Here is an 11,556-nt window from a genome sequence, read left to right on the forward strand (position 1 = left end):
GCGGGGGCTACACCTCATCAGTGACAGAGGCAGGAAGAGACCCTTCTTTGGCCGCTCAAGCAGCTTTTGCAAGGTAGCTTGGTGGAGGGAAAATTTCAGGTATGCCTCCACCACCCTGCCCCGCCCCCCTATATCACTATATGGGCCACCTTGCCTCCCAGCCTATCTCCAGCTGCCTGATAAAATCCAGCATAATGAGTTTGCATCCCGCAATCAATTAAAATTTCTTGTCTTGTCAGTTCAATAAACGTACAGGAAAAACCTACCCAACAAGCAGTACAAGGCATAAACACCAACAATGCATATCAAAGTTTTTCGTTATTAGAATACATGTTAGGAACGTGGCTCTGTGCACGCGCACCAATGAGCGGGCACGCGCAGTGCACCCGCATTTTTTCCATGGCCGCAGCCATCACTTTGCACGCCATTCGCAGCCGGCATTGTTGACGGACGGCTCCGTGACCCTCCCGACACTCGCCCACGCCCCACCCGCGGATCGCCTGGTATAAGGAACGCATAGAGTAAATGGCAGATGCAAATTCAACTTTGACAATTATGACATGGTAACCATTGCTCAGACAGCTGCAGGATTGTCAGATCGGGGAACTAACTATGCCAGGTTACAAGGTCCACAGAAATATGGGGAAAACGGTAGAGGGGAAATGTAGTCTTAGTGATTGCAGGTGAAATTACTTTGCAAATAAGAAAAATTATAACATTCAAGGGCAACTTTTGGGGCATTTAGGCAATACAAAGATTCAAGACTGTAGTGCTAGTTATGCATGAGCAGTGGATGATTCAATAAATGCAGGGATGTGATAAGTACGTAGTGAAGGCAGAGTGATTTAAACGGGGGGCTTTTAACTTTCTAAATGGTAGCATGTTAGAAAGATAGTGAATTTCTCGTCTGTCCACGATAGTTTCTGCAACAAAATGACCTGGAGGCAACACTGGTGCAAGCCATATTAGATTTAGTAATGAGCTAGATTTAATAGTCTTATGTTGTGTGAACATTTAGTTAATAGTAAGAAGTCTTACAACACCAGGTTAAAGTCCAACAGGTTTGTTTCAAACACGAGCTTTCGGAGCACTGTTCCTTCCTCAGGTGGAATGGAAAGAAAAAGCATATAGAAATGCATAAAGTTGGAAAGATGCAAAGAACACCAGAGGGAGAAGAACAGCACAGTGGGGCAGTGGTTAGCACCGCTGCCTCACGGTCGCAAGAACCCGGGTTTGATCCCGGCCACTGTCCTTGTGGAGTTTGTACATTCTCCCAGTGTCTGTGTCTACCACAACCCAAAGATGTGCAGGATAGGTGGACTGGACACACTAAATTGCCCCTTAATTGAAAAAAAAAACAATTCCTTAGAAAAAAGTACATCAAAGGGTCACAATACAGATAGAAAGAGCTTCAAAAGGGGGTGTGAAAAGAAACTTGAAAGGAATATTGAATCAACAAAAATAAAGTACATTAACATTATGAATGAGAGAGTGGTCAGGGACGGTGTGGCCACCCTAAAAAAACAATGTTATCAATGAAAATAAGGAAATGATGATTAAGGGGGGCACGGTGGCGAAGTGGTTAGCACTGCTGCCTACAGTGCTGAGGATCCGGGTTCTATCATGGCCCCGGGTCATTGTCTGTGTGGAGTTTGCACACTCTCCCCGTGTCTGCATGGGTCTCACCCCCACAGCCCAAAGATGTGCTGATTAGGTGGATTGGTCACGTGGATTGGTCACATTAAATTGCACCTTAATTGGGAAAAATAATTGTACTATTTTAAATTTATTTAAAAAAAAGGAAATGCTGAATAATTACTTTGCATCAGTATTTACAAGATCAACATGAAAAGAAATTTGCATTTCTCTATCACCTTTCATGACCACCAGAGGTCTCAAAGCACTGTAGAACCAATAAAGTAATTTTGGAAATGTAGTCATTGTTATAATGTAGGATACGTGGCAACACAGCAAGCACACACAGACAGAAATTGATGATGCCCAGACAGTCGTTTTTTGAAAAGTTGATTAATGAATAATATTGGTTCAGGCACCATGAGTAACAATCCCCCGCTCTTCTTCAAAATAGTGCAACAGGATCTTTTGCATACACTTGGGAAGGCAGACAGGATGTTGATTCATGTCTCATCTGAAAGAATGGCCTCTCAGGAAGTGCAGCATACGCTCAGTAACGCACTCAAGTGTCAATCTTGAATGTTCTGCTCAAGTCCTAGAGTTGGACTTAAACCCATAACTTTGTGACTCAAGAGACGAGAGTGCTACCAACTGAACCACGACTGACATGTGTCAGCTATCCCACATAAGCAAATAATCAGATATTAGGACAGGTGATCAAAGGATTGGTCATGAGTAGGTTTTACCTTGGGGAGAGGCGGGGTGCGATATTCCACAGGACTACTGCTGTTCCTATGTTCATTGCCTTAATGGCATTGTGCCAACCAGAAATTCTGTTTTAAATCTGTTTCTGATTTACACTGTGTTGCTATAATATGCTTCTCAGTCCTTTGAAGAAGGAACAGAGAAATCTGAAGGAGCAAAAAGCAGTCAAAGACGAAGATCTTCAGAAGCCAGCCAGAACGGAAAGCAACAAGCGGTAGATGACGAGGAAGCAAGTTTCAGAGGCCAAGGAAGCCCAAGAATTGGCCACTGATGTGGAGAAGTAAATGAGAAGAAGCATTGCAGAATGCAGGGTTTCCATTAGGACACAGAGCTGAGGAAAATTGCAGAGGTGGGAAGACATGCCAGGAGATGCAAGTAAAGAGAATGGGCAATGAGCGAAGATGAGAACACAGGCTGCGGTATTCCAAATCATTTGAAATTTATGAAAGTTGGAATGAGGGAGTCCACCGAGTGAGCACTGGGGAAATTGAATTCCAAGGTGACAGAAAAGTGTATTAGGAACAGTTACCCCTATTGAAACATTTGTGCGATTATCAGGTGCAAGAGGATCATGCTCCAGTTGTAACGTCTCCATACTTAAAACCCTGATGGTTCTCCCCATTATTGCAAATTAAGGACGGGCAAGAACAAGGATGGGACCAACAGTTTATTTGGGGGGGGGGGGGGGGGGGGAAGAGAGAAGAGAGAGAGAATAAGATTCAAAAGTTGACTTTCAACTTACATGTATAGCAGGGAATCAGTGGGTTAAATTAAACACTAATATCTAAAACGCGTCATCCCAGTTCTCCTAGATAGTGGAAGCCTTGCAACAGTAAGACGAGTGTGTGCATATTTCATATGGATCCCACCTCTTAAGTGCATTTATTAGCAGCCCTGGAAATCACCAGACAATAACTGAACTGCCTGCCTCTTGCTTCTAACATGGAGTTTGCAGCCGAGAGAAGAAAAGTCCCAGCTTTCGTTATTATTCAAACCTCTGCTGTCATTCTTCCACCACATCTACCAATTTGATATGTGAACTTTGATGAATGCACAGAAGTATCAAGTGGCTTGCATCTCATCACTATCGGTCCACCCAACCATAATCATTATTCCTTTACTTGAGACTCCCAACATCCTCCCTTGAACAAGGAGCAGCAAGATGTAATTCATGTCCATTAGTACATCAAAATATTTTTCTAAGCGTAGGTCCCGTATGTTTGAACAAGCTGTAAAGTACCTTAGACATGAAAACCAAGCAAGTTAATAAACTTAAAAAACACTAACAGAATCTCCCTTTCTTTTATAAATTAGATCTCATTTATCGCCTATTCCAGAATTTTTCAATGTCGGAGTCACGACTTGCGGATGGGTTGTAGGCTGGTGTCAAAAGGGTCACAGTACAATCAGCAGTGCCATTCCTGCATTGGTCTTGATCCCAGGAGGAGCACCCGTCTTTTATTTTGAGAATGGTGGCCAAGTTTCTAAACGTCCACGGCTCCTTCTGAGTGGTTAGTGGGATGGAGAGAGAAAAAAGTAATTTTTTAAAAAAAAATGTTTTTAACCCAGTAACCCCCCCCCCTAACCTTTTTGGTCGCTAAGGGCAATTTATCATGGCCAATCCACCTAACACGCACATCTTTGGACTGTGGGAGAAAACTGGAGCACCCGGAGGAAAACGATGCAGACACGGGGAGAATGTGCAGACTCCGCACAGACAGTGACCCAGCAGGGAATCGAACCTGGGACCCTGGCGCTGTGAAGCCACAGTGCTAATCAATTGTGCTGCCGTGCTGTGAGAAAAAAGTAAATGTCCGCAGCTTGGGGCTCACCCCTGGTTTTTGTGGAGACGTCAGAGTGTCAGCTGGTGTCCTGGAGAATTTGTGCTGGGCGCTCAGGGCGAGTGAGATCTGGAGATTGAGGGCAGGATGATTTCCACCCACCTTGTGAGCATTTTGATCCGATTCCTGGTGCATCGTCCTAGTGTGCTACCGGCGCGGCTCTTCTCGATGATTTATCTGGGGAAATGAGGCTTGTACAAGCACGAGAGTTCACCTGCTGAGACAGACCCTGGTGACTGATTCCGCCCCCCCCCCCCCCCCCCCCCCCCCCCCCCCCCCCGCGCCAACCACCTCCACTCCCTCCCTCACCCCCGGTCAGACCCAGCTCCTGGTTTGTGGTTTTGGGTTACTGGGCACCGAGTTTTATTTTCTGGTGGGAGGGCTGGGTTGGGGCTGTATTTGGTAAAGCCCTGGGCCGCACCGAGTGCTGGGCTCAGAAATGACAGTCAATATGGTTATTCTCAGGAGGTGTGTACACGGCTTTTTATATTTTATTTTAGTATCTGAAGTCGCATTTTGAAAATAAGTCCCTGTCTCTACTGAGAAGGACTCAACTATTTTGAAATAAACCAAACTTTGATGTAAAATTACACAAACCCCAAAAAGTGTATAGCTTCTTTGGCTATTCGCGCAGATAATGTTTGGAGAATGCAGGCTTCAGTGTTGTACTTTCTCGAGCATTAAACGTCTGTGACTCGAGTCAAAATTGCTATCTTGAAGAACTTTACTAAATTTGCATTTTTTTCCTTCTTTTTAATAAATTTAGTACCCAATCATTTGTTTTTCCAATTAAAAGGCAATTTAGTGTGGCCAATCCACTTACCCTGCACATCTTTGGGTTGTGGGTGTGAGACCCATGAGCATACACGGGGAGAATGTGCAAACTCCACAAGGACAGTGACCCGGATCCTCAGCTGTGTGGTTCGGTAGTGCTAACCACTGCCCCACCATGCCGCCCGCTATTTAATTGCATTCAGGAAAAACAATAGCTTTTTAAAGCTAGATTGTGATACCAGCTGAAATAATGCTCTTTACTATTGGTTATGTTAGGATCTCTGAAGCCTACTTGTCCAAAATAAAATACTTATTGCAAAATAAAAAGAACATGCGGTAACTGCCGTCTTTTAAATGAAAATAAATTAGGCTTTGTGAAGTTTTCCAGAAGGAAGCGGCAGCAGAGAGTAGGTCACACACCCTGCATGCACACTTGATATCAAGTGTCCTCCTGGTATGTGCTTTTGCCGCCTAATCATGGAGCAGTGTAGCGTCTATTTTCCGGCTGCTGGCAAGCAAGGTAAGTGAACTGTGAAGATGAATGGTTTTCTTAAAAGCAAGAGACAGCCAGAGACTCAAATAATTTATCTATTGGACAGGCTCACACAACAGAATCTGCTCGTCAGAGCTGCCCAGGAGAGTCCAAGGCAGGACCGAACAGTTCTAGTTTCCGCTCTGCACACAGCTCCAGGGCCTCTGTTTAACAGCCGACAAAAAATAAACTTAACACGGATGATTTTCTTGAGGTATGGTTTTGTCAATTGTGCCAATGCAAATAAGAATGCAAAGCTCATGTGTGTTATACCCAGGCAAGTTCTGGCAAATGAGAAGAGAAGTTTCAGATTTTAAAAGAGAAGCGGTGGGTGAAAATATCCTTTTGAGAATGAGACCCCAGAGTCAGTTATTAACTTGGAGCGGACTTAAGACAGCACAGTGGTGCAGTGATTAGCATTGCAGCTTCACTGCGCGTGGTCCCAGGTTCTATCCCGGCTCTGGGTCACTGTCCGTGTGGAGTTTGCACACTCTCCCCGCGTTTGCCCCCACAATCCAAAGATGAGCAGGGTAGGTGGATTGGTCACGCTAAATTTGCCCCTTAATTGGAAAAAATGAATTGGGTACTCTAAATTTACTAAAAAGAACTTTGAGCAAATTAAAAGACTACACTGCTGTAGCTGACCTGGAATACCACATTAAAAACACACCAAAAACCCAAAAGGCTGTCAGTATTCTGGAGTAGCATCTCCCAAGTGTATCCAGTGCTGAGTAAAAAACACATTTTGTTGCTACTGCCCTTCATGATGACCTACATGTGCAAAGTTCGATTTTTTGTTTTCATAAAGGCGAAGCTGGCACAAAGGAACTGGCTGAAGTCTGCACCTGATATGTGCATTGTCCTCTACTCCTTCGCACCTGATTCAAGTGGATCTTGAGGACCAAGCATTCAAGATAGGAAAAAATGGCATTTGTTGCAAAGGTTGGCCTGTTGGTAAAATTGGGTCCCCGGAAAAATCGTTTGAAAAACACTGGTCTTAAGGCACATGCTGTGCTTCTGCTTCTCTGGGTACCACTGCACACCACAGTCCTTCAATTATTTTGACATTCTTAATGTTTAAGCCTGGACTGCATTGATCAACATTAGCAACTGCATTTCTAGAAAGATAAATGAGGTGGTCAGAAATTGATTGGAACATAACAATCTAAATGGGGTAGAGGAGTAAAGCCGCCTGGAATTACAAATACACAAATCACCATGAGTAGCAACATAGGTTAATAAGGCCATTTCTATTTAAATATTGCTAACTTGTATCAAACTTTGTTTGAATCACATTTAAAGCACCATGCGTAGTTCGAGTCATCATATTGTAAAAAATGATAAAGTAGCACTAGAGGGTACAACAAAAATTATAATGATCCCAGAATGAAAGGTTAAACCTGTCATGAAAGAGTCAACAGATGAGGTCTTTTTCTCTGCAAAAGAGAAAATTGAGGGGTGACCCAAGAAGGATTTTTAAATTTCTGAAAAACTTTGACGAGTAGACAGAGAAAGTTAACACTTGTGGGAATAAAAAAAACATGAGGCCATCAACAGAATCCCCAAGAAGCCAAATACAGTTTTCATAAAGGGTTTCCTTCATCCAGAGAGTGTTGAGAATGGGGAACTTGGCCATAGGACTGCTTCATTTTATTTATTCTTTCATGTGATGAGAGCATCTCTGGCTAGGCCAGCATTTGTTGCCAATCCCTAATTGCCCTAGAAGAGGTAGTGGTGAGCTGCTGCCTCGAACCACTGCAGTCACCTGAGGTGCAGGTACACTCAGTGCTGTTAGGGAGCTCCAGGATTTTGACCCAGCGACAGTGAAGGAACGGTGAGAGTCTGAAAGTCAGGATGGGGAGCAGCTTGGAAAGGAACTTCCAGGTGATGGTATTCCCAGGTGTCTGGTGCCCTTGTCCTTCAAGATGGCAGTGGTCACAGGTTTGGAAGGTGGTTGTTTCCGCTAGGAGGAAAAACTAGAACCGGGGCCACAGCCTCAGACTGAAGGGTCGATCCTGTAAAACTGAGATGAGGAGGAATCTTTTCAGCCAGAGGGTGGTGAATCTGTGGAACTCTTTGCCACAGAAGGATGTGGAGGCCATATCACTTAGTGTCTTTAAGACAGAGATAGATAGGTTCTTGATTAATAAGGGGATCAAGGGTTATGGGGTGAAGGCAGAAAATGGGGATGAGAAAAATATAAGTCATGATTGAATGGCGGGAGCAGACTCGATGGGCCAAATGGCCTAATTATGCTCCTACATTTTATGGTGTTGTTGAAGGAGCCTTGGTGAGTTGCTGCAGTGCATCTTGTAGACTGTGCACACTGCTGCCACTGGGTCTACCCTGAGGAATCCTGCAGCAATGCCGTGGGACTAAGACTGGCCTCCAACAACTTCAATCCTCTTCCTTTGTGCCAAGTATGACTCCACCCAGTGGAGCATGTTGCTCCTGATTCCTACCGGCTTGTTTTTTTTTTCTTTATTCGTTCATGGGATGTGGGCATTGCTGGTTAGGCCAGCATTTATTGCCCATCCCTGAGGGTATTTAAGAGTCAACCACATTGCTGTGGGTCTGGAGTCACATGTAGGCCAGACCAGGTAAGGATGACAGATTTCCTTCCCGAAAGGACATCAGTGAACCAGATGGGTTTTTACAACAATCGACAATGATTTCATGGTCTTCACTGGACTTTTAATTCCAGATTTCTATTGAATTCAAATTCCACCATCTGCCCTGGCAGGTTTCAAACCCATGTCCCCAGAGAACACCGAGTCTCTGGATTACTAGTCCAGTGACAATACCACTACACCACTGCCTCCCCATCTCCCTTTGACATTCAAAGAGCCACTCTTGGTGACGGACATTGAGGCCCCCAGCGAGAGTACATTCTGTGCCTTTGCTACCAAGTGCTTATTCCAAATGGTGATCAACATGGAGGATTACTGATTCATCAGCTGCTGGAGGATGGTAGGTGATAATCAGCAGGAAGTTTCTTGCCCATGTTTGACCTGATGAGACTTCATGGGGTCCAGAGTCAATGTTGAGGACTCCTAAGGCAACCTCCTCCCCACTGTATACCACTATGCCTTCACTTATGGTGGGTCTATCGTGCTGGTGAACATACCCAGAGATGGTGATACAGGAGCCTGTGAAGAGGTTGAATTTTGATCTGACAGCATGTTTAAAGACAGCACGGGTAGTAGGAAATTCAGGGTGGGGCAGAAGTTTGCAATGATAGAAGGATCAAAGCTTTGCTGTTTCCACAGTGACTGTTAACAATCATTTTCAATGGATGGAAAACATTAATCTGAGGAGGAGGAGAATCCAGTTCCAATTTCAGGAAAGGAAGGTTTGCGAGGGGAGCTGTTTAGTGGGAAAGGGATCAAGGAAGCAGGACAGGGATCGGTCATGCAAGATGTGCTTGGAGAGGGCAAAACAAGAGGACAGAAACTAGAGAGTGGCACAAGTTTAGGAGGAGGGCAGGAGATAGTCTGGGTGGAGTTTGGCTCGGTGGACAAGGTGAAATGAAGTGGAGGCAAACTATTCAACCGTGAGCAGATTGCTGGGCACTCTGTCCTCCACAGCATGCTCCAACAAGGTCAGACAATCTCATCCTTTCAGGGAAAGAGAACACAAAATTTCAGAGACGGGAACAAAATTCTGTTCTCAGGCCGTCTAGAAAAAATGTTTTGATGTCCATTTCTCCGCCCGTCTCCACTCTTAAGGTTTTCCTAACATCGTCTGCAAAGCAATCCAATTTTGACAACCTTCGCTCCACAAGGATAAATAATTAATCCTTTAACCACAACAGCCTTTTACTAAAATTCAGGTGAACCGGTGGTTTAGTAAAATATAACAGAAGAGATTAATATTACAACAAAGGTAATCTTAACAACCTGAGAGATTGAAAATAGCATGCTTTGGTAAGGTGCCATCGTTTTAAACTGCACAATTCCGCACACATAAATACACACCCTTTAGCAGCCTTGTTTTCATTAATAACCCCCTATACTAAAGTCTCCTGCTCGTAAATCCTGGTAAATTTGTTTTTGTTGGTATTGATGGGATGATAACATGTTTCAATGCAATTAGTAAACAAATCAGACTTACATTGTACTGATGGTTTGATACAGGCTTGTAATTTGTTGTTACAGCTTTATCCAGTTGTAGGGAGAGACGGAATGGTTTGGATGATTCTTCAATTTGCTGCCTAGTTGTGGGGGTGAGGTGGGGGGGGGAGAGGAGAGATGAGAGCGAGAGAAAATAAATTCAGTGCATTAGTTGGTTATTAATAAAACAAAATCTCATTGTGGATCCTGGAAATCAAATAAATACAGAAAATACTAGAAACACTCAGCAGGTCCGGCAACATCTGCAGAGAGAGAAACAGAGTTAATGTTCCAGGTCGATGGTCTTTCATCATATGCTGCCTAACCTGCATTTACACAGCTCCTTTAACATGGTACAACATGCCGACATCTCATGGGAACGTTACCAGACGACACGGAGTCTGAACCATGCAATATGATATTCGGACAGGAGATCTAATGCAGCAAATTTTAGAGAGTGTCTTGAGGGAAAAGGAAGTCAAGAGGTTTATGGAGGGAATTACAGAACTTAGGCAGCTGAAGGCATAATAATAATAATCACTTATTGTCACAAGTAGGCTTCAATGAAGTTGCTGTGAAAAGCCCCTTGGGCATTGCCACCCAATGACAGAGTGATGAAAATCAACAATGCACAACAGGCGAGAAGTGGAGATACCTAGAGATCTTGGAGGTTTGTGGGTTGGAGGAGATGACAGGGAGGGGTGAGGCCATGGAGACATAAGAGAATGATAGTATAATGATTACATTATTGGCTTAATAATCTGGAGATCTTAAATTCAGTTAATTAAATTAAAATGGGATCCCCAAAAAGCTTGTATTTGTAATGGTGACAAGGAAACTATCGGATTGTCAAAACGCTCACCTGCCTCCTTTAGGGAAGGAAATCTGCCATCAAAGAACAAAGAAATCTTACAGCACAGGAACAGGCCCTTCGGCCCTCCAAGCCTGCGCCAATCCAGATCCTCAATCTAAAACTGTCGCCTATTTTCTAAGGATCTGTATCCCTCTGCTCCTTGCCCATACATGTATCTGTCAAGATACATCTTAAATGACGCTATCGTGCCCACCTCTACCACCTTCGCTGGCAATGCGTTCCAGGCCCCCACCACCCTCTGCGTAAAGAACTTTCCACGTATATCGCCCTGAAAATTTTCCCCTCTCACCTTGAACGTGTGACCCCTAGTAATTGAGTCCCCCACTCTGGGGAAAAAGCTTCTTGCTATCCATCCTGTCTATACCTCTCAGGATTTTGTAGACCCCAATAAGGTCCCCCCCTCAGCCACTGTCTTTCTAATGAAAATAATCCTAATCTACTCAACCTCTCTTCAGAGCTAGTGTCCTCCATACCAGACAACATCCTGGTGAACCTCCTCTGCACCTTCTCCAAAGCATCCACATCCTTTTGGTAATGTGGCGACCAGAACTGTACGCAGTATTCCAAATGTGGCCGAACCAAAGTCTTATGTAAATGACCTGCCAACTCTTGTCCTTATCTGGTCTGGCCTGCAGCTGGCATCAAACCCACAGAAATGTGGCTGACCATTAACCTCCCTCTGAAATGGCCTAGCAAGCCATTCAGTTGTACCAAGCTACGAAAAAGTCCAACAAGAATAAAACAAAATAGATGGGCCACCTAGCACTGACCTAATCTTCGATCACAACAAAAGCACACCCAACCCAGTCAACCCTTTCAAGGCCAAATATACCACCATTTAAATCCTGGAACACCCACACTGTGAGCATACCCACAACACAAGGAATGCAGCAGTTCAAGAAGTTGCTCATCATTGCCTACATAAAGGCAATCAAAAATGGGCAATAAATACCGGCCTTGCCATTGGCACCTACACTGCATGAATACATTTAAAAATTGATAAGAACAATGAGGCTTCTAAAA

At 44.2% G+C, this 11,556-nt stretch overlaps 1 protein-coding gene across 2 annotated transcripts in view; it reads right to left on the minus strand.

Annotated features, from left to right (window-relative positions):
- gtf2f2a (general transcription factor IIF, polypeptide 2a) overlaps window positions 1–11,556 on the minus strand; it is a 206,009-nt gene that overhangs the window by 21,163 nt on the left and 173,290 nt on the right. For both annotated transcript variants that reach the window (XM_038802690.1, XM_038802689.1), the window contains one exon: window positions 9,661–9,760. In XM_038802690.1, the coding sequence (XP_038658618.1) occupies window positions 9,661–9,760 (100 nt within the window). The remainder of the gene's footprint in view (window positions 1–9,660; window positions 9,761–11,556) is intronic.

This window comes from Scyliorhinus canicula, chromosome 7 (genome assembly GCF_902713615.1).
Source record: "Scyliorhinus canicula chromosome 7, sScyCan1.1, whole genome shotgun sequence".
NCBI lineage: Eukaryota > Metazoa > Chordata > Chondrichthyes > Carcharhiniformes > Scyliorhinidae > Scyliorhinus > Scyliorhinus canicula.